This window comes from Atta cephalotes, assembly GCF_000143395.1.
Source record: "Atta cephalotes unplaced genomic scaffold scaffold00002, whole genome shotgun sequence".
Taxonomy (NCBI): Eukaryota; Metazoa; Arthropoda; class Insecta; order Hymenoptera; family Formicidae; genus Atta; species Atta cephalotes.
Window position 1 is genome coordinate 6,997,476 of NW_012130066.1, and position 25,188 is coordinate 7,022,663.

The window sequence follows — 25,188 nt, forward strand, 5'->3', positions numbered from 1 at the left end:
AATTTGTTTGCTACAAATAGCAAACAAATTGGACAATTCAATTTTACAATTCCTTTTTACATTCATAATAAAATAATTTTTTTTGCTGTTTCTTAGTTTTTATTACTTTTTACCTCTTATCTTTTTGTCTGTTATTTTATTTCTTCGTTTTCTGTCATCCAAGATAAAGGTTGATGAACTTCGGAAGAGACAAGAAACACATGACAAGAAATGCGATTGTTGATAAAACAGCAGAGACAAAAAAATAAGAAACAGGAAGCAAAGAATACATTGTAGATTAGGCTTTATAGTCAATGTTCGCTTTAGTTTTAGCTGCAGCAACATTCTTATCTAAAATGTAAGAAAACGTGAGTATCACGCCAACAAGTAACTTGCGATGTCTCCCGTTATCACCTGGGAAAGTATTCCTTCTGTTTATATTTAAAAATTTCCTCTCGTCTATTAATAGGCGTCAGCGAATAGGCTCGTGAAACAAGTTTGACATAATCTCTGTTAAGATAGTTTTGTCTGTTTAATTTGTCAATTATCGTTTTCTTTTTGTTTTCAAAAATCTGCGCACAATACACCAACGAACGATATCACCAACAGTCAATAGAACTCTTCATTTGGTCCTCTATCGTAACGTTAGGTACGAACTTTATTGCACCTATATAAACAGCTTGAGTGTTACAATCTCCATGTACCTGCGATGTACCTGCGAGCCATTGAATTCTTTTACTCAGCCAAAATATGAGTGAAAATAGTGAAGGAACACGAAAGTCAAGTCCCTCGTCGCGCGGTTAGAAATTCACCGCCGTTATGTATCCTCCAATCACGCTTTGTCGTCAGTCAACTCGAGAAACTGAGCATAAAAGTCTCTCGTGCACTCACCCTTGTTATTGAACACGAACTTGTAATAACTACCATCTGCGCATATCACTGCATAAAAGATTGTAAACGTGAGAGATTGCTCGAAATATAATATAATGATTTTCGGTTAAAAATCTTGTAATTTTATCAATATAAATTAACTTTAATTTCATTGCCAGTTTAACTTACATCCTTTTCTAATTCTAAAACCAGTATTTATAGTCTAGTCTTATTGTACAATATTAAATAATGTTTTAGGACGACTCTGTAAATGATTGATAATATTTTAAAATATTCAAGACAATTTTAAAAATAAAAACTGACTACCGCGCCGGCCTACTAGAAAAGATAACGAGTTACCAAGGTTAAAGTTAATCTATACTGATAAAAACAAATATACATAATTCACAAACATCGCTCACCTATGATACTATTGTTATCTTGGCCAAACGCACACATACATTGAGGACCGCTCGGCACTTGAAATTTGCAGAAACTCCAACTCGAGCTGAAGTACTTTGGCAGGAACGTGGCGGACGCTAAACTAGATTGGCGATTCAGTTTTTGATCTTCGACGGCAAATACGTGCACGGTACCGTGATCACTGGCCACACACAGCCATGTAGAGTCATGATTGAAGTTTATGCTAAAATTAAATGTATAAAAATTAATATTTCATGTCACGTGTTTCGTCACATCTTTCCTTTTACTACGCTTACCAATAGATATTTGCATGATTCGCTCCTCTCCTTAATTCGTTAATCATGTTACCGTTTTGCGTATCAAATACTCTTATCAAAGTACCTTTCTCCGAGGCAGTGGCCAATCTGGTGCCCTGCAGATTTAAAGCTATGCAAGATAAAGGCGTTTCATGTGCTTCTATATTTAAAGGTTGCTTCTCTGTATTAGCCAGATCTATAACTGAATACACAAGCTGTTGATATTAAGTAATATATTTGATGTAGACGATATATCGAGATCTCGATTTTTTACTGAACTCTTACCTTGAACGTGACCGTTCTTTCGTCCAGGAAAGGCGAGTAAGGAGTTGTTGCTATTCGGGCACAGAACGCACAACCCTCGTGGATTAGGATTAGTTTCAAATACGTGCAACTGTTGAGGATTTTGTGTAAACGTATAAACCTTTATAACACCCTCTAACACTACTACTATCCTGTCTCTTCGCAATTTCACTCCTTTCACGGGTGCGTTAAATTCTAAGGTAATTGCTGGCAATTTCTTTATATCATCCCATATCATGACTGCAATCATAAAGTGTAAATAGCCTGTATCTATGATAAGCCTGTTCTTTATCACTGGATTGCTAAAACTATCTTTTTCGCTTTCATCAAACTTCAAATACATGGATACTTTCCAGCAATAGATAACACATTATAACACATAGTAAATTATTGCATCCATGTTATTCGCTAATGTTAAACAAAGATAAAATAATTCCTATGTTACACTATGGGTTCATTCCACTTGAAGCTCTCACAAGTATTGTTCTTGTTTAACAGTTGATAACAAGAATGACTCGAAGAGTTTGACAAGTGAAACAGTTTATACTTCTTACTGGAAACCAACATATATTTTATTTTAAGTACAACAAATGTATACTAGTTCAACTACAAAAAACAGACCTAATGATATGTATACCAAATATACAGAAAGTAAATAAACCTTTGTTTGTTGGATACATTGGTTTGACTCCACCTCCAACTAATGCCAGATAATTACATCTGAAAAGCATCTCTACATATCCAAGGCCTCCATCGCTAAAGTCATGCCTCTCTTTCTCCTTAAGTGGATCACAGTTATACACTCGGAATCCGTTCTCCATGCCACAGGCGAAGCATCCTGCAAATACATGAACAATAGCGATACAGTTTTATCTGTTATACATACATTTTCCTTTCTTTAGTAATATTAATCGACTATCGTGTGTTTATGATACATACATGTCGACACGAGTGCAGAAGATGACTCGACCTGATAAACTCATACATGGAAACGCGATATCGCGCGAACTTACTTCAAGCGTGCAATCATGGAGTCACCCATTGCATTAATGTGCAACGGTATCACTTCGAGATGGGACGGGAAGCAAACGAGAGAAAGATACAAACAAATGTGTCAAATCGTTTCATTCTTTCATTGTACACTTTTACAAAAATGGGAAGATCATTCAAACGGGATCTGACTGTACAAAAGTAAATCCGAATAAATCGTTAATCCGCTGCAAGTCGCGCGAACGTCAAAAGGTCACCGACATTTCTCGGCGAAGAGGTTCGCGGTCGATCGATCGGCGAAATTGGTCCTCTGGCGTTCCGGATTATGGCAGCATGAAATTGAGAATGCCGAGTGAGACGTGGCATCGCGCAGATCGACGCGGATTACCGTGGAGACGAACATTGACGAACATTGCGTAGACGCGCGGGCGACAAAACTAGGCTAGGTTAGAACACGGAAGCAAGGCAAATCTGACAGGTACGCAGCCACGGATGTTGTTCCGCTATCGATACGCATTGTTAGGCAGCCGCACGGGACGTACCTTGGTCCTGATTGAAGCCGGCGTAGAGCAGACCGTTGCCGTGCGCATTGCCCGCGGTGAGGTTCATCGTGGATCACTCCGTTGATGAAAACATCCGGAACCTCAAACGTGTGTATAGCTCGTTCCGCGGCTCCTCGGTCACATCGCCGGTTGGCCGGTTCGCCGACACGACACTCTTCCGTGCTGTACTTGACTGTACTCTGCTACGAGCAGTACGAGCATGCCGAGAAACGTCGAACACGCGCATGTGTCGCGTATGTGTATGTGAGTACGTGGAATGTTTTCCTGATATATGCGTGTATATTTAATATCATACAATACATACATATTACATACACTTTTACAAAAAGTTACTTAAGGCACTGACAAGGAATTATTAAAGACTCTAATGATAATCCTATGATATTAAAATTTAGACGATTAAAATATTAATTTTGTTTTTTATTCCTTATTATTTAATATTATTTTTATCTATTCTTAATTTATTGATTTGTTATTGTTTTGATAATAATAACTTGATAAACAAGATTCTTATGACACAATATTTGATTTTTATTTAAAGTATTTTTATTGTTATCATTCTGGGTTTATCTGTCGAGTGATAATTGTATGTATGTAGAAAAATATTTATGAATATTATGATTGTTTTGACATTGTGGTTAACTCATAACATCAATTCTATTTTTATTAAGAATTCTAGGAAAGATGTGTAGACATTCTCGATTTTCTCTTCCGAAGTGTTCCAATTTATACAAAAAATTCTTAAAAATTTTCTAAGAACAAAATTATAAAAACTTCTAAGAATAATTTTTATCATATATATGTATATATAACAGAATCAGAGAGAAAACTTAATTAATCTTCCTGGCAGAAATCCACCACACCGACAGATGTTAATCAGCTGATCGGACAATCAAAATGTATTAATGACAATCAGACAACATGGCCGCGTCCAGGGTTTTAATTCTGCGATGTCGACAGTTTGCCTTTACACGCATTTATTCTCCATTTAACGCAAGTTGTACATGCTAATAATTCTCTGGGAGTGTATGGCGCTAGTCTGCTGATAGATAAATATCACCAAAAGTCTTGATATCAAATGTTGTTTGTGCTAAGCGTTTGCGACGTGCGCTTGGTCACAGGTTAGATCACATTTGCATTACATACGAGATGAATTCTCTCTGCAGGAACGTTTCGCTGACGAGAAGCTTACACACCGGCCGCGTGCTTCTGAAGGAAATCCCGCGAAACCTGAAGGGCAAGAAGCACAGTTCACAGCTATGGCTGGAAAGGCAGCTGCGCGATCCCTACGTGGAGAAAGCAAAGCAGGAGAAGTACAGATGCAGGAGCGCGTTCAAACTATTGGAAATCAATGAGAGATTCAAGATCCTCAACCCAGGTCTGACCGTCGTGGATTGTGGGGCAGCGCCCGGCAGCTGGACTCAGGTCGCCACCAATCTAACCAATGCTAATGGCAAGAAGGAAGGACCTGTTGGTAGAGTGTACGCTGTCGACAAACTCCCGTTTTATCCCGTAGAAGGTGCGACTGTCTTGGGAAACATGGATTTCACGAACATCAAAACGCAGGAGACTCTAAACAAATTATTGCAGGGGGACAAGGTCGATGTCGTTTTGTCTGACATGGCTCCAAATGCATCTGGCATAAGAGAGATAGATCATGATAATATAATGCTACTCGCTTACGCTGCCTTGAGATTCGCGTTACAAATCAGTAAGGCACAAAGCACGTTCGTTGTAAAAATCTGGGACGGTGGTAAGATGCAACAGTTTGAACAGAATCTATTAAAATTTTACAGTAGCGTCAGGGCAATTAGACCTGATGCGACAAGAGACGAATCAACTGAGACATTCTTCTTGGCTAGGAGGTTTAAAGGTCTCAAGACGAGCTGATGTAATTAATTAGTTCTTAGAATTCATAGGACAATAGATTTGTTCGCGTTGAAATCTCCCAAATTTTTGCATTTCAAGATAAATAAACAAAATTAATTTTATTATTATATAAAACGTTTTATGGATAAAAATATGTATTTATACGCAATAATATTATATGTATTGTCGCGAAATTAAATATTTTTGTAAGCAACGCGAATTTAATATTTCAATTGTAATATTTAAAAAGGATGTGTTTGACAGGTACAAATAAAAGAGCACAATAATTTTGTATCATACGGGCGTCGTATGCGATTCTTTTTTATAACTCCTTTACTCCGTTATCTAACAGGCGACCTCGCACAACACGACAAATGCAATATACATTGATATATTTCGCTATAAATAATACAAGAAGATTTAATACACGATTAATACGCAATCGGGACTGTGCTGCTGTTAACGCTTATTTATTTATATTATGCCTACATTATGCCTCTATGCGTATATACATTCCTCAATGATATAATTAATATGTACACGAATCGACATTTAATAGTACTGGAGAAAAATTACACACCACATTGAAACGTATGTAGATCAGTAGATTTACTGGCCACACAATGTCAAGTATCGTAAAATCTTTCGGCTTAATTATCGAGTTCGTAGAAGGAAACACGCGCAAGAAAACTGATTCGAAATGTCTCGATGCTTTGAATGATAACTCGATAACATCTGCTACAATAAAAGTCGCGGCTTCTTAGTAACATTGTACGCAACAGATTAAAATTAGGAAGCAAATTATTTGGGTTGTCCGGAAAGTTCGTGCCGAAGTTTTGAAGGAAAATTGAAACGCAGAAGATTTAAATTTTTAATTTCATTTATTAAATTTAAATCTTTTGCGGCACGAACTTTTCGGACAACCTACTACTAAAAAAATTTTAATTTACGAATATTAATAAGATTTAATTAATAATTTAAATATTACTTGGAGTACTGCTTAATATTATATTTGTCAATGATACAATGATTTCTTTTATTTTTTAAATTCTTTGACTTTAAAAGAAAGAAAGCTATAGAAAATAATATCTCAAGAGAGTATTATAAAATGACAAAATTTAACAGTATTTAATTTTAAATTATTCTAAATTATTTGCCTAGTAAAGTGAAAATAATTTTTCTATACGTTTTGACTTAATAAAAATTAACTTACGAAGACTTTTGCGATTTACATTACTAATTCACGCACGCACACACGCACACACGCACACACGCACACACACACACACACACACAACTCAAATAAATAAAAGCTTTAAATATTCTTGCTTACTACATGTCACATGTAGCCGGAGCGTTTATTATAGCGATATCGGAGACAACGTGTCATCAAAATGTAATTATCTTTCCTATATGAAAGGTAAAGCGAATACAGCGAAGATGATCGAAACTTTTCGACTGATTTCAATAGCTGTTTTGAGAGAAATCACCTTTGAAGCTATATCAACGTGAAACAACGATCGATTGGATCACACACCGAAAAATATTATTATTTACGCTTATTCTACGCTGTGGGCTAACTAATATAATTGTGTGTAATTTTGTGATTGATCTGCAAAAAGTGATCTAACATGTCCGCGCACGCTTGCCATTTATAAAAACGAGTTATTTAAAAATTTGTAAGAGATCGTGTAACCGGAACGATTTTGTACGTTCTTCTTTGCAAATCTTACAACGATGAAATTGATTCTGCTGCACGATTGTATTTCTTTACTGAAGAGAGTAACACGATTCCCAAGATTTCGTACGGCCGAAAATCGACTACTGTATAATAACTCTAAAGATCAGTCTGTGCTTCATTAACACTTCCGTTAGTAAATGAGCTCAACATATCGCTCGCGAGCTCACGAATACGCCATTCATACATTCTTATCTTGAAATTAGTGTTAACACTGACAAGTCTAATAACTATCTCTCTGCTGTAAAGAGAATATAGATTTATCAACGACGTTTCACACGAAACAGCTGAATTAATAATTATTTCATCATACGATAGCCTAATCAGCGATATATTTTTTTATCAAGAATTTGTTAGCCCGCATTTTCGTTATATATTTAAAATTCACTGCGATTATTATATCATATTTTCATTAATTTCATTTGTCATATTAAAGTAATAGATAAGTGTATTATTAAAGTAAAATTTAATAAAATTGTCAAATAAAATTGCAGATGTAATAAGTATTTATTATAAATAAAATAGAAACTGTCTGTAAATGAAAGAGTCATTGTAAATAAAAATCATTTCATTAAAACATGATTACATTGATAAAAACATTGAATAGAATTATCAAATAATCATAGACATAATAGTACCTATTATATATATGAATAAAGTAGAGTCAATACAAATGAAATTTCGTTAGAAATAAAATTTAATTAAAAAGTGATTATTATATTGTTAAAATAACATTGAATAAATTACCAAATAAAATTGTAAACGTAATAAGTATCTGTCTACGAATAAAACAGACAGTACAAATAAAGTTTCATTCATTAGAAAGCGATTATATTATTAAAATAATACTGTTAAAAATATAAGGTACTAAGTATCACATATGAAATTAAATATGTGACGAAACTGCAGATCCTTACTAATTTCTATCGAAAAAATGTAAAAAAATCACTCGTAAAAAAATTTTAAAATTACTTCAGGCAGTGTTTCTTCTATTTTAGCGCATTCTGGTAGAAAATTTTAGCTTTCGTAAATATTAGCCTAGTTAATGTCAGTTCAAACAAATCTATTCTCGTCAACCTTGATGTTTGAAACAGCGATGCTTTATTTTCGCAACTTAATATCTCTCGTCAGACGCAATGAATTCATAAGTGATTCTGACGCTCAGCGATTTATTTTGAAATGCATGACGCAGTTTGAACTTTCCATAGAAAGCATCTGATTAACGTGAAAAAATTTGTCATCGATTGCGCAAATATTTTGCGTCAGCACGCTACTTGCTATTTCCTCGCTACTTTCTCTATTCGATGCTTATCACTATTAATTACACAGCATAAGATATCAGAACGCATTTGTGAGATTTTCCTTGAAAATCTTTTTTTGGATGCAAATTTAATTACCGACACGGTGTGACGCAACTATAATGAACAAACGTCTAAGTACGTTTCTAAATTTCCCTCCGCTTTTAGCGAGTCCAGTTTTTTCTCACATGAAGGGAAGGCAATACCGGGAAGATACTTGGATTTCAGATCACTCCTCTTGAGATCGTCGAAGTTTCCAACGATTTGCAACACATTCGCTGAGCAAAAAAAAAATACTACGTGATACAAGCAGTACCGACTCTTGAACTTCTCAAACAGATTGCCGCAGATTGTCTTCCGTCAATCCTTCTTGTTGATCTTATCTACTATAAAGTCCTTCGTACAGTAGCGATCAAACGCGGCGAACAATCCGCAAATTACCTTGATGCAATTTCGGAATTCTCGAGTCACTTGACACAGTTCCGTATACAGTTAGACCTTTCTTTCAAGAAAAGCGATGTGAAGAAGATTAAACGCTAATTGGTGTCTTTCGCTTTTGCATTGAAACCCTGTTCCCCGGCGACGTCTCCGTGAAGGGACTCAACCTTCGTGACGATCGTGTTCGAAAGGAACGGCTGTAAGATTGTTCTTGGTCATCGTTCTGATCAACGGGATAGATAGCTGGATCTTTGATCAACGGAAGCTTACTCCAAAAATGTATCAAATCTGGTGTCTGATTCTGTCTTTCACTGGGTGTCGCCTGGACGTGATCCAAGTCCGACTTCCAACTCGACGCCATCAAATGATAAACTGATTTCTGGCGGACAGGCACGCTGCTCTTGGTGCTGGTACCGTCGTAAGGGCCGACATCGTCCGCAGAATAGCGCGAGTTCTGCTTGTAATTCAAACTGTGTATGCTGTTGGCTATCTCTCCGCTATCCGGAAACCTTACGTAACCATCTTGCTGCGGCCGCCTCACGTAATCAGGAAATCTCACGAAATCTTCAGCGGAGTCCAAGTTCATCGTGCTCTGTATGGAACTGCTCGGGACATTTGATTCGAAATCTTTCGGACTTTTTTGCAATATGCTCTCTTTCAATCGTTTATCGTTGATCATACGGATTTCAGTTATCGAATCGTCCTCCGGCGAATCGTACGAAGAAGATACACTTTCCAGTTTCTTGTTTTTCTCGTTCTCGAACCTGATGGAGAGCTGCTCGGTTGGCTTGCGTTCGTGCGAACTGACGGTCACCACATCGTAGACGTCATCAGGAAATATAACATGAGAACTCTTAATCTCCGAGCTGAACAAGTTTTTGGATTCGTCCTCGCTGTCTTTGACTTTTTCCGTGTCCGGCGACTTGGTGGTGACTTGTAGTCTCTCAGTGTTCACGTCCAAGAGCGTCGTCTCTACAATGAAATCACCGTCAATGCTGACTTCGCTGGAGACATTGCTGCCCGCCTCATCTTTATCCTCTGTGGATGCGGAATCGTTATGATGATCTACGATCTGATTGAACAGCTTCTTTAGCTCTGCAATTTGGTCCTGTTGCCGTTGATGACGATCGCGATCCGGGCGCTCGATATCTCGAACCGTGGGAATCGTCATGCCGGCCTCTCCATGCTTCAGGATCTCTTCACCTTCAGCCGAGTCGTCTTCATCTGGCACGTCTGTGCTATATGGATAATCCACATCGTCTTCTTCCTCGTCATAGAGGAAGTCCGTTTCCTCGTTTGGCTTGGAAATTTCCGATATCAACTCATCTTTCACGTACGTCTCGTTGTTTCGTTGCTCGTTTATCGGGATCGATGTCGTTTGCTTCGTAGGAAGCGCAGAATCGGGTGCACCAGTAGTGACGCTTTCGTTGGCGTTTGAGGTGAAATTGAACATCTGCACAACCTCTTCGGCGGTATCGTTCTGCGTCAGCAACAGATCGTCCACTACGTTCGTCAGTTTTGTAGGCGAGATTAGCAGCACTAATGCTGGTGACGACTCGGTGGAGCTCTCTCGCTTCTCCGTCATCAAGACGCTTTCTTCTGTACTACCACTGATGTCAATTCTCTTCACACTCGAAGAATTCAACACTGTCTTCAAATCTACTGGAATCTTGTAATCCACCACTTCCGAAAAATTGGTGTCATTCGTTTCCTCGACCAATTCCGTTACTGGAACTGTCGCTGGAAGCTTTTTTCCAATATCATCGACATTGGAATTTCCAAAAAAGAATTCCTCTTCGTCCAAGGTCGTGTCGTTCTTCAATTCGTACAATGTCATAGGCAACTTCATTTTCTCTTCGTCTGCTGAGAAATAAGTTTCATTGCGAGTCGGCGCCGCGATCGGCTGGTTTTTCAAGAACGTTTCTTCAACTTCGATCTCCGTCGACTGAGGATTGGTGTCGGACACCACAGGGATGTTAAGCTGCAGAGGGATGTTAAGCTGCAAGGGACCAGTCGACTTTTTCTGATCATTCTTGACAGTTTGTGCACCACTAAACATGAGCTTGAGTCGTTCCAGAAGGAAATCCTTGTGCGCGGTCGCGTTAATGCTTATGCTTTTAACGCACCTACCCATCTTGTCCGCGTGATAACCTTCTGCGCAAGCAGGTAACACTCCCGGTGCGATAAACACGCTCTTCGGCGTTATTCTTCGAGAGTCCAGACTGGGTTGAAAGCCGCTTTGTGGATCCACCAGGAGCAATGCTTGCCAGAAATCGCCCAGAAAGTCAATGTCCTTCTTTTTGGGTGTCGATGATGATGATGGTGCTGATGATATTTCTTCAGGTAAGCGGGCAGGTGCCAATTCGGCGCTGCAGATTAGTCCGAGAAACAACAAGATAGGGAACATTCTCCATCGAGAATGCCTTCGCCGTAAGCTCAACATCGTTTCGTCCTCGTTGCTTCTGATCGAAGTTTCTTCACAAAGAAAGAGGAAGTTATCTCAAGACGCTCGTCTGGATTTTGCTTGTCACCTATCCCTCGCTTTTGGAAGCATCGGATCAGTCTGCCAACAGATAAGAGAATTAAATAAAATTAATCGTTTTCTATGCACGGTATACGTGTAGCATGCAGTCGAGCGGAGAAATTAACAATACGTTTGCGCAACGCGGCGATATATTAACTTCAGCCGCTGGAGCTTTCACTTGAGTAGCGGCTCATCCAGGGAGCAATATTAACCCAGTTTCTAATCTTAATAAATACCACTTAGCCGGCGGTGCACGTATACCGGATGCATCATTCCCCGAGGCAATTTAGGGCTGTAAGTTTCTTCCGGAATTTCTCAGAATGTTGCACATCTGCTTCGAGCGTAACTAAAGTGCCCCTAGAAATGCTTTCTACTGTCTTTACGGATGTGAATAATTAGAAAAGAAAACTTCGAATGCGTGGCTGGTAATCATATAATGACACAGTGTGACACGCGGAAAAGAGAATAAATCGACTATTATTATCTATCAAGTGAAAGTTGTTTCGGATCCTCTTGGAGCAAAGTGCTAATAATAGAAAAATCGGTATTCCTATCCCCTTCGATGACATACATCATGCAGCAAATACGTGCCATAAATCGATTGTCGATTTTATCAACTTACTTGACTGCCCGAACAAGCAATTAATCGTCAAGTTTACTGTGATAGCTGTGCGAATGATACGCGAGAAAGGAAGAGTTATACAGCTGAAATAATATATACATCAGACGAACGTGATGATTTGCAGGAACACATATAAATCAACGACGAATTTTGAATGTGAATTTGATGTGAATCATATTATAGTAGAATTATTATAGCAGAATTATACCATAATTTATAGATCTATCCTCTAATTAAAAATTCATCTAATTTCACATACAAAAACAAACTCGAAATAAAGAGTTTTTATTAATTTCTGAAAGTATTTAAATATTTGTACATTTATATATAATAATAATTTTATCAATAAATATATAAATATTAATAAAGTTTTTTTAAACTTTAATGACAATTTAAATATTTATATATAATATATATATAATATATATAATTATTTTTTTATGGAAATAATTATTTGGTTTTATTGCGTTGGTTTATTGCAATTTATGTGTCGATAAAAGAAAAATCAGAACGTGGCGCATCTGACATCCCCCATTTCCGCTCTTCAATTACTTTTACATATTATCTCGCTTTTTAACCGAGGCTTCCGCGTATAAAGTATACGTAAAAGGATAATTAAACGTATGCAATTGCGTTGCGTGATATACGCCGTTTGTGTTTCTCGGAGTTTCGATATAATATGTTTCGGGTTGTTACTAGGCACTGACACTGTTACCGTTCGCATATATCCTTAAAAGGCGTGCTGCAAAGTGCGTGCCTCATATGCGGCTGGATAATGCGCCTGCCGAGTGTGCGTACACACAAGTACAACGAGGAAAAGTGAATGCACGCCGATCTGTTTTTACCGTTACGCAGGCACGCCGAGATTATGTCTGCTTCGTGAATAAGACGTACAAATACGAAAATCGACTTCCCAATCGTTTATGTGTCGTCGCATCGCGCGGAATATATCGGGATTATTTCAGAGGGCTGCTCTCTTCTATTTTCAGTAGCAATAATAGGAGTAACGGATATTTTATAGTTTTCTGAGTGAAAAGCCGCAAAATGTCATATATATCTTAATTTATACTGGAGTAATCCTTATCACTGATTACCTCGAGTACGAAACAAATTTGTACGAAATATATCATATAATTAGAGGTCCCTTCCTTTTACTTGTAATTCTTTACAAAATTAATCGATAATTTTTAATAAAATAACTAAATCGATAGTTTTTAACGAAATTAATAAATCGATCATTTCAAAAGTTTCATAAATCAATTTTTGTCGAAATTGAGATATTAATTTCAGAATCATGAGAGACTAATACACAATTTCTTATAAAAATCGCATTAATCACGCATTTTTTTTCTAAAAAATCTTTTTACTACAAAATTGAAGATATTATTCTATAACATTTTTAGAAATCTCTCATTACATTTACAGAATTTCCTAAAGGTACAATTATGTAATTTGTACGAAATGCTCATTTTTTTCAAACTCAATGTAAGTTAATATTTTCAAAATTACTTTTATCTTTGAAAATAAGTTTTTAAAAATGATATAATCCACTTATTTAATATATGAGCTGAAGAGACATTTTTTATATATTTCTAATTAATTTTAAAGATACATCTTCTTTGAAACTTCTTTTCTGCTTGTAATTCTCAATAAAATTAATGAATCAGTATAACTACAGTTATAAAAACTAGAATATTTTTTTCTGCGAAAAATTAGATTTTTTTATTTACATAGGATTTCTGATATGACCGATTCAAATGTAACCGCGTGCAACATACAGAATTTTTACCGTAAGAAACGTATACACGTTATAAATTGTCTGTTTCCGGTAAGAAAAACGAATTCATTTCTCGGGCAACGTGTTCTGAGGATAACACAAATCTAGACGAGAAACACGAAGAACAGAGAAAAAACGGATACAAATTGATACGACGTGTCCACATCACACGTTGGAGATAAACTCAACGACTCAATTTATGAACATGCCCCGATGCAGATGTAAAATACAGTTTCCTGCGAGCGAGCCCGTTAACATTCCAAAAAGTTCAACGTGTCCCACAGCGGGCACTGAAATTGATGCCGTAAATAAAACATGCGTAACGATCGGAGGGAGATTGAATGTCTTTCGCGCGACCGTATTTATCAGCCTTTCCAATCAACGAAAGTCGATGCGTTAACATCGAGGTAAATGTCAGACAGCGGCAGGAAGCGCCTATCGTCTGGCTTTGCCCGTTTACGATGCACGCTGTCGCCGCGCGCGCAATAATTTCGCTGAACGACGCTCGCGTGGAAAACGCGATTTTCCGTGCGTAGCACGATATATTGACAGCCCGAAGTTGGATTAATGCTTGGTATCACCGTTTATCGGCGATACGTTCGGAATGGAAACGTGGAATATTTTGAACATGAAACACCAATAACTGTATTATAAAGTTTCTATTTTCCGATCTCAATGGTGATTCTTATGTAGCTGTTAAAAGAAAATATATATATAAGATTAAAAAAAATTCCATCACTCACAGATTTCGAAAAATCAAGAGCTTTAATTTTGAAAAAAGTCTATAAATTTAAATAATTTATAATACAAACCTTTTTCCAGAGTTGAATAAGTTAATTTTTTTTTAAATTAAATTAAGTTAAAGTTAACAGTCTTGAAAATTTAACTTAATTAAAATGCAAGTTAATCCGTAATAAAATTAATTGAATTAAAAGTTAAGTTAATAAGAAAAAGTAATTAAAAAGTTTTAAAAGTTAAATTTGGATTGAACAAATAATCAAAGAAAAAAAGAAACAGTTTGACTTTTTTTATAATTTTTCTTTTCTTATAGCTTAATTATTAAATCTAGTTATTTTTGTTCACAAGTAACGATTATACAATATATTAGGTGTAGTAAAAAGAAATCTATTATTTTTCCATTCAATTTCATGCAAAAATAATGGATTTCTTTTCACTACACCTAATAAAATTATTAAATTATATACTTATTAGAGCATTGTATCTAAGAACTTAAAAAAAATCAAATTAAAAGTTAATAGTTACCGATAAAATGTAACTAAATTAAATTAAAAAGTTAAGAGTTTAAAATGTAACTAAGTTAAGTTAAAATTAATTAATTTTTTAACTTAATTTTTATCTTTTTAACTTAGCACTACTCAACCTTGCCTTTTTTTGTTATTTTACGGAGTAAAATACATAAGAATAAGTATTGATCGAAAAACATCACTGTTATCTATAGTCAAATTTAATCTAATTATATCTTAAGAAGCAACGGCGATTTAAATTTAGGTTAAATTTGACACTATAGATTTAATGGAGGAACATTAGAAATCAGTATAATTTTTTTACGTTAAATATTAATATTATAAATTTTAGAAATAATGTTGTTTCCGGTGCTAAGACAAATACAACATGTCATGATATAAGATAGGCCATGTTTCTTTACACAATTATTTTAATCTTCCGCCGGTAAAATTTTAACTCTTCCATCAGCAATAGGGGTTCTTCAAGAAATGGAGCAAATTTTTTATTGTTCCGGACTATATTAGTAAGTCTGATAAAAATCTGCTATTGTTAAAGTCTTAAAGTTTTAGCAATGAGTTTTTACCATCATAGAAGTTGAAATATTTCTTAATTTTTACAGATTAAAATTTTTCAAAATTCACACTGTTAAATTCATCATGTTAAATTATATTTGTTAAATTATAATTTAAGTTATTTTTTATCATTTCTGTAAAGCGCCATTGCTCCTTCTCAACATGTCATTAATTTAACTATGCTATAAAACAATGGAGTTAAATAATTTAATTTAAGAAAATATATTAAATTTGACTCAAATTTAGTTTATTTAAATGCATTTGCACATATTAAATATAGACGTTATTTACTTTGAAATTAATTACAGAAATGAATTGATTTATATTTTGAAAAAAAATGAAAATTATAAATAACAAACTGTTATTTAATTCATGGAATTGAATTACCATTGCCTCTTTGATATTTAACAGTTAAAAGTATCAATGGTGCTTTTAAAGATTCTGATTTCGGACGGAGGATTAATATATCATTTAAATTATATACATAAACATTAAAAAGAAAAAATTTATACTATCATTTATTTTTGTATATTATAAAAAGATATTTAAATTTTTAACTACATTATCATATATTACAAATTTGCATTATTACATAAGAAATTCAAAGTGGAGTTTTTAAAAATTGAAGAAAATTGTAAACACTTTTGCAGTATAAAAGACCCTCTACCTACAAACGTAAAAAAAATCTACCTACAAGAAATATCTCTTAATTGTCGCGAAATAAAAAAGTTGATAAAAATTTGTTCCACTGTATAATCGTTATCGCTCGTCAGAAATACGCCTGCGCCGGCCCGACGGGGAAAGGACTATTGGTGTGTGATTTATGTGAGAACGATTTATGTAAGTACTCTCTAGTACGATCCGAGATCGCCATTATGAGATATCAGCGTCAATTTTTCTTTCGGAACTACTCCATACCGCGATATCTACGCATGGTAGAAGCATGGTGGAAGCATTTCTATTAAAAGAGCTGTAAGGACGCTCGACGGATCGGCTTGCAGCCGATCGCGGTAAGATCACTAAACTAGGATACTTATCCTCTATAGCCTATTTCAACTACAATCGCTAAATTGGTTCGGCGTATTTTGCGCTAATAAAAGGCCGCGGGTGAACGTCATGCATGAAGGATGTTAATACGCGCAAGAAAGATCTTACCGAATTATATCTCTTCAATGAATTTAAGAAATAAAAATGAAGATATTAAAGTGAGAACTAAGATTTTTGTTTCAAACGCAATCTTTTTGTATTAAGATATCACTGCCTTCCTTCCAAAAATGATACAGTTCAAGAAATATAATTTTCGAATTATTATCATGAATGAGTTAAGTAAACATTATTCTATCAATTATCGAGAGTGAACTAGTTTATTCTAATAACATAATTTATTGGCCAAATATTGATTACAGTAAGTGCAAAAAGTATTCGTACAGAGAAAGTATTTTTAAAAAAACTTTATTTAAAAAAAATGAATATTATCCAAGAGAAATATGAATCATCGAATCGATATTGATTTTAACACCAATTTGACGTTGATTCGACGTTTAATTGACGAGCATTTCTTGCTGGGTAATTAATAATTTATTCATAAAGAATAAAATGGACTATACGTTTCTTAAAATTATATATTAAAAAGATGTATATTAATTATAGAAAATATATCATTTACAAAATAAATGAAAATTGTATTGTTTGGATGCTCAAAAAGTATTCGTACAATCGAGAAATTTAGCTTCTAAAATCAAAAATACATGCGAAACTTATTTGTTTATGTTAGAACAGAATGTATTCATTGTATAAAATTGCTGTTTATTTTCTAAAAAAAATTAAATTATTTTCTAAAAGCTATTAAATAAGACTTCTTTTATAAAAAATTTTCTTGTACGAATATTTTTTACACTCACTGTATATACCGACTTAATATATCCTCATTTAATCAATGTATCGCTCCTAGAGTAAAAAATCGTTAAAAATCACAATTTGAAAAAAATGATTTTTTTTAAGAATTGTGAGACAAAAATGACATTAGATCACGATAATTCAATATATGTATATTTTTTTTCTTTTTACATTTGATATTCGGAGTTAATAATTTTTTGTCAAATTAAAAAATAATTTTTTTAAGCCTTTTCTGGGAAACTTAGTTTTTTTTCAGTTGTATCACTTTTGAAGTAAGGGAGCGATTATGTTCAATTATTGGGGAGAAGAATGATGAAGGTACTCACGCATTATAATTCCCCGGTGATTTCGCGAAAGGTCGAAACTCACTCGAATAATAAAACCGAATCTTCGGTTTCCTCCGACGAGGTTGCGTGCACGCGTTTGCTAAACAAAACGTGCAGTACACGCAGCCGAGGAGGAAAATAAAAGATATGTAAAAGCGAGTATATCACGTTTAACGCCACGCGGCGCGTACAAACACGAGCGTGTAATCCAGCTGTAAATTCAGTGATTCGGGACAGGGCGAAATAAAATATAGCGTATCCAAAGATCTCGCTACTTGCCGGACACGCTATTGCTCGAGGTCACCGAAAGAAAATTAACCAGACGCGAAGCGACATTTTATGCGTGGCGCCACGAAGGATCTTGAGAGCATTATTTTGCAAAAATACGTACTTCTATATATAAAGAACGTTACAAGATACGGCTTAATAATATCGAACATGCCCGTCACAAGAAAAGGAATCTCTGCAGACGTTGACACGACTTTTTCGAAATTTTCTGTTCGTTCTTCATCCAAGCTACGCCGAAGATACACTGTTAAAATTTATAATATCAAATTATATCCAATTTTGTGCTATTTTTAATCAAATTCTTTAAATCGTCACTGCTTCTACTCGATATGTCATTAATTTAACTGAAACAATGGAGTTAAACAATTTGACTCCGAAAATAATTTAATTCAAGATGTATTAAATTTGACTCGAATTTAAATTATTATTTAATGAGTATATTAATATAGATTTTTAAACTATATATAACCATAGAATTGATTTACATTTTGACATACATGGAGATTTAAAATAACATTTTATTTTTTATAATCAAGAGATTGGATTATCATTGCTCCTTCAATATTTAATAGTGTATTCTGTTCGTCACATTTTTATACCCGTGTGTCTCTCTTTGCTGCCAAGTGTAGCCCAAACAATTTAATAAGAGAAATTAATGAAAATTTTATGACGTAAGTTTAATCATACGGTATATTAATTAATAGCTTCCGGCATAAATGCGAATGGAAATGTTTACGAAATGTCAGATCAGAAATAAAAAGATAACGAAGCAATATTTATGATCAATCAAAAGTCCTCTTATAAATAAATTCATTTACAGACTATCACTTGATTTTAATTTACGCATAATATGAGTTCTGATTATACTTATTGAGAATTGAACTCTTTTTCTCTCGTTGTGCTATTCTATTTTTTTGCATATATAATTATAACACAAATGTAATATTCATATACAATATATATATAATTTATCACTCATTATATCGTATATATATTTTTCGATAATCTCCTGGATGTATTTTCGTGAACTGTTTTTATCATTCAATTTCGAATGCGTAGCGTAATAAAAATACCGACTCGGCTCAGCGCGAGAAAGTTTTTATATTTTACAGACCGGGACACAAGTGAATGGTTCAACCATGATTACATTCCGACAAATACTTAAGTCGTTTTACTGATAGCAAGAGTATTTCCTACGCGAGCATGCAATTCATTATCCGCGTTTGTCAATGATCAGCGGCTTTTATTACTCGAGTACCAACCACCAAGCGTTTCTGTATCGGAAGCTTTCTCCGATAAGGTTGTCACTTTCGACTCAAAGGGAGAACAGAGAGAAAGAGAAAAAGAGAGGGGGGGGGAAGGGGGAAAGGGGGGGGGGAGCAGAAAGAGGGTAGGAACAAGGAGAAATTTTCAAAGAATCCGTTAATTACGTTTCAACGTTTAGGAGATTATAATTAAGCGATAACGTGGGCACATCTGCTATAGTCAATTTGATAAAGGTTAATTAATTTCAACGTGACTGGCCAACAAGATTATTGACTGGTAGAAAATTCATTCAATTATTCAGCGTTTATGGATTCTGTTGTTTAAATCTTTTGAGCCATTCAATCAAGCTTATTGAATTGAAGAAGATTAATAAGCTACTTAACTGCGATATTTTTTGTAAATGCATGCTTCTCATATAAAAGCATTTTTTAACCATACAGAATTTGCAGCAATATCGCTGCAAAATCTCTGCAATATTGCTGTAACATGCAATGTTGCTGCAATGTTGCAGCAGTGTTACTGCAACTTTTGTGCAACTTTGTGCTGGGATATTGTATTGAAAATAAATATAATTTATACATTTTTTTCAAAATTTTTCTTTAGGATATTCTTTAAGCTTCTATAAATTCTCAGGAAGTGTAACAAAAACAATCTAATTAAAGGCAAAGAATTTCGCGTTAATGTTAATTAACTTTTTTCTTTTTAAATAAAAAGTTACATTAAAATTTTAATTAGCAAAAAGATGAATATAATTGTATAAAATATAATATAACATAATACAATATAATATAAATATTATATCTATAATATAAATATTGTATCTATTATAAAATATTGTACAAAAATAATTACATAAGCGAAAAAGATTTTCAGATTGAATAATTATTATAACAAGAAATTAAGATAGAATAGAATTTGAAATATATGAGGTCTAATAAGAAAGAGGTCTAATAAGAATAGTGCATCAAAGAATTCTTCCAACATGCATTATGATGCAACGCCATTATCCGCGTTGATACAACCATTAAATTTTTCCGATTCGCGGAGACGTCTGTTGCTTTAGCGAATCTGACTACAACTGGCAAAAGAAAACGATTAACCCTTCGCGATCCGAGATAACATTGAAAAATAGGTCGATATGAAACAATTCTGCAATTACTTGAACGTCATTGATATTGTTTAATGTAACAATTTTTCTTATTTTAAGTTTAGTTTTAATAAAATAAACCTAAACTCTGAAGTATGTAGTCTACAAATTATAATAACTCACTGCTTTAAATTTGCATGGTACATATAAGAAATTAAAAAATAAATATATGACGATATGTAAAAAAATATAATCAATTAATGCCTTTATTATCATCGCTTATTTTATAAGCGATAATTAACTTGATGCAAGACCGCGTGAAAGGTTAAAGACATGCTTTAGTATCTTGCGACAAACCGACTATAAAGATCCATCAGCTTTAATCTTCCTGCCGGCACCGACACAGAAAACATCGTGTATTTGTCTTGCGTCTGCTCTCATAATCCATAACACTAACATTTACACTTTGGCGCTCCAGATGCGTTAATTATCGCTCATACCGAACTTCTCTCGTTTGGATTAGTTTTTGGTTTTTTTTCCAGATATTTTTCAAAGATAGAATAACAGAGATGGAATACAAGATAATTAGGTAATAGTTAATAAATCAATTTCTGAAATAAAATTAATATTTTCTTCACTTTGAAAATATTACAAGTTGATCAAAAAATAATGTAATGCAATCGATCGACTCAATATTGTCATTAAATAAAGAAACTTTATTTAGAAATTGTGGCAAATTGAAACTATATCTTTTGATCTATAAATTTTATCAAAATGGCTAAAAGATTTTTAGCTAAGAATCTTTGATGAAAACAACAATTTTTAGCTAAGAATCTTTGATGTTTACATGACCTGACTCGCATTGTTGTATATATTTCGTCGATGAGGAGCGATATATAAAGTATCTGCATTTTCTTAATATATGGTTCATTATGTCGTGACGCAATCGCTCTTGAGGCTGTGTAAACGCGCACGATTGCAGATCGAGTGGATGTTTCAAATGCATCAATTGCACTTGGGTTACTCGAAGCGAATCGCGATTGCGTCGTATCGTACGTATGTACTTCGAAGAATACTGCGTACATTATTTATCGTATTCCGATACGTTGCGGATTTTTTCATAGAACGCAGACATTGATTTTTAACTCGATGTGCTGTAACCGATATAACATAGCTATATTATCCAAAAAAGTTTCGCTCACTCATTTTGTAATTCAACTAAAATACCGAGGTTTTATTTCCTTGGTTTTATTTCCTTATCTTTAATTTTAATGAAAATATAATAATAAAAGAATTTTGTCCATTTTGAATAAGATTTTAATGAAAAGTATATCAATAGAAAAATGACTAGACTAGATTATTCCTAGTCGACATCAATCATTAACTAAAAGTAACATAACATCAATGTTATAATTTCGTACTCAACAATGTAACTGTTATATAACATCATATATATATATATATATATATATTATATTACTGAATAATATATTTATTTGTAATAATATATTATTATATTATTATATTAATATATATTATTTGTGCAAAATTATAACAATAATGTTATGTTATTTTTAGTTCGTGTCGATTAAGTTAAATCTGATAAAAAAGTCAATTGATAAAAAAGTCAAAATTAGCAAATCACCTAATAAGACAATTAAAATAAAACAAATAAAAATTACTGTTTATTTGAAAAGCAACTATGTGTGTTCTTTACACCATTCCAGATTCATTTCATTATTAATGCAGAGAAGTATTAAGATATAGTTATCAAAAAACGAGATATTTTGTATTTTACGTCAAAGTGCAATTGTGTCCATTAATGTTTCAAAGCTTATCTTTCAGCATGAATTCAGAATTAATCCAACATTTTTGATTCTCTAACAATAATTTTTCATTTTAACAAGTATCGTTATTAAACAAAAGAAGCTCGGACCTTGTATAAAATAATCAAAATAGATAAAGTTCTTTCAAAAAAAAGTTGCCCAGCATAAAATATATTTTAATATTTTCCTTACGCTATAAAGACAAATTTTTTTCTTTTTTCTATAAAATACAGAATATGTAAATATAATAGAAATGATATCAAAATAACTTTTCATTTCAATCAAAAACAAGAATAAAAAATTACCAAATTGGCAATTCTAGGAGGATACCATCAGCGGTATCCTCCTAATATTAAGAAATATGGTAGTTGAAAGAAACAATAAATTTAGTGCAAGAAATAATAGCCTAAGAAATTATAGCCGGAGAATGCAAGGGTTTATCATCAAAGTTACTATTCTCGATTTAAATGACCTCGAGATGACCAATCGTGACCTGTATCTTCAGCTTTCGTCGTTCCTCTCGCAAACGTCTCGAATCTACGATGATTCACTGGGAGTTGACCTCTCCCTAAATAACGCAACGCCAGCAGAACGAATTCAATAACGCGAAGCAATGAATCCTCGTGCTCAGATTATCTCGAGGTACAAGAGACGCTGCATTTCAATAACTAAATACTGTCTACAATAATCGCACAACACAAAAATTCTTTTTTTCTTCGATATTCTTTTTTCGGAAAACTTTAGATGAATTATTTCATTACAATTCAATCTCAATTACGAGATGAAAAAACCGAGAGTGTGCAATTAAATTACTAAAACCAAGAGTTCAACTTCGCGGTAAATAAATGGTGCTAGCAGAAACCACAAATCTCTGTACGCGTGGATGAATATAATGCGGTGCAGGTAGAATGTGAGAGTAGCAGCCTTTCGAAACGACGGTTCTATGCGCATTCCTCGGGATTGTAATCTCGGCGTTTCTCGGGTGATTAGTAAATCCGCGTCTTTCTTGATTTCTCTTGCAGCAAAGTCTATCGACAACGGTATACAAAGCACTCCGAAAGAAATCAACTGTTATTTGCTTAAACTGTAGATTCATGAAGAAAACATTATTAGATATCATATTATTAAAAAACATATTAGATATCAAGAACCGCTTTCATCAAATACTTCTTTGCATCCAACTAAAAATTTGATATCAACAACGAGTGAGTAATCTACTTGTAACTGTCACATTTTTAAACTGCCAGATAAAGGCAATTTTTTTTCACTTAAAAAACAATAAACTGATATTCCAGACGTGTCTTGTCTAAAATGTATTCTATTCGATATGAATTTATCGATTTGTTGCATATCGCAGGTTAAAAATAGAGGTACTTGAACTTCTATTGCACGAGAAGAACGGTTTTGTTAAAATATCTAAAAATTTAAAGATGTGTAATGGAAGTTCAAGTGCCTCTATTTTTAACCTACGATATGCAACGAACCGATAAATGCACATCGAATAGAATGCATTTTAGACAAGACACGTTTGGAATATCAGTTGCTTTTATATTTATATATACATACATATATATTATATATATAGAAAAATAATTATATTGGAACATCAAAATTATTATGTAGAATGCCCAAGCTAGTTGCCAAAATGTCAAAATGATTTGTAACATTGCTCATCATTGAAATTCTTAATTTGATGGTTTACACATTAAAATTATTTTTAGATCTATCTATATGTTTAGGTACTTCAATAAAATCGTTCTTTCCACGTACATTGGTAGAAATGTACATAATACAGGCTTCAGAAATATGGAAAATATAATGCTCCCTGAGTAAAGTTTCGAGAGAAGTGTGTATCGAGGTCATAAATCGCGAGATAGAATTCTTGAAAGTGCGACACGAGCGTTTCCGAGACACCCCGTAGCCGAGACTCGCGTAGCTAAGAATCGCACAGCAGGTGTATCTTCGCTAAGATTCCCCTACATCTCCGACGGCATGCACTCTGTCTGATCTCGTACTACGTATCCTGGAGCCCGGTGCATCCTAGCTCTGAGTTTATCTGGTGTGTGCAGTTTGACTGTGGCCGTACATACATACATATTTCAGAGCGTCTCGGTTCTGCTACATAACTGCATTCTAGCTCCGATACACCTCGTACTCATGTCCGATGTACTTCGCCGACCGAACAACCACCATTTCTTGAGTACTTGTTGCATGAGTGTTGTTCAACCGAGATAGCTTTCGCTTTTTCTCGCGCGACTGAATTTTCACGGCGAACTTCTACGGATATCCACACGGGGATAATCGGTGTCTTAGATCACGCGTTATCTCATATTATGAGTAAAGGTATTATAAACACATATCTACCAGTTAGCTATTTTAGTTTTGCATATTAATAAATAAATAATAATAATAATAATGTTGTGTAGCCAAAGTTATATTTATGAAAAATTATCTTTATATTATTTAATGCTCTATTTTTATATAAAAATTTTATTAAAGTCTCTATTTTTATATAAAAACTTTATTAAAGTCTTTTATATATCGATATCGATAACGAGTGGTTAAAAAATAATGTTCGATTTTTATTGTTTAACATGTTATGTATTTCCCAGACAACAAAAAGCATCTAAAATTGAATCAAAAGATAATTTTTGTGTCTAAAAGATACGTTTTAAAAACGTCTTATGTCACAATTTTAGACTTTGAGTTGTCTGGATTTATATTTGAAAAAAGTTTTTATTAAAAAATCTTTTTTATACAATATCAATAATATAATAGAGTAAACGAGTTAGCAAAAAATCATTCTTCATTTTATTATTTATTTTATTTTATTAACCACTGCTTTGTTTTTATTTAGAAAGGTTTTTTCATTTTTCAAAACTTTTATACACGATATCGACAATAGGATAAACGGATTATCAAAAAATAATCTTCGATTTTATTATTTATGTTTTTGAAATGATTTCTATTAAAGCCTTTTATATATATATAT

The 25,188-nt window shown here is 33.8% G+C and overlaps 3 protein-coding genes across 3 annotated transcripts; 1 reads left to right on the forward strand and 2 right to left on the reverse strand.

Moving 5' to 3' along the window:
* Positions 1-811: 811 nt before the first annotated feature.
* On the reverse strand, positions 812-3,470 carry LOC105621232 (WD repeat domain phosphoinositide-interacting protein 3). The gene is made up of 6 exons (XM_012202705.1): positions 3,404-3,470; positions 2,533-2,709; positions 1,854-2,111; positions 1,569-1,770; positions 1,272-1,495; positions 812-918 (listed from the first exon to the last, which is right to left on the reverse strand). The coding sequence occupies exons 1-6, from the start codon at positions 3,468-3,470 to the stop codon at positions 812-814; spliced, it is 1,035 nt and encodes a 344-aa protein (XP_012058095.1).
* A 1,103-nt stretch (positions 3,471-4,573) lies between these two features.
* On the forward strand, positions 4,574-5,314 carry LOC105621243 (rRNA methyltransferase 2, mitochondrial). Its single transcript, XM_012202716.1, has one exon. It carries the CDS (start codon positions 4,574-4,576, stop codon positions 5,312-5,314), a length of 741 nt encoding a protein of 246 aa, XP_012058106.1.
* Positions 5,315-8,858: 3,544 nt separating this feature from the next.
* LOC105623420 lies at positions 8,859-11,210 on the reverse strand. Its single transcript, XM_012204816.1, has one exon. It carries the CDS (start codon positions 11,208-11,210, stop codon positions 8,859-8,861), a length of 2,352 nt encoding a protein of 783 aa, XP_012060206.1.
* Positions 11,211-25,188: the final 13,978 nt, after the last annotated feature.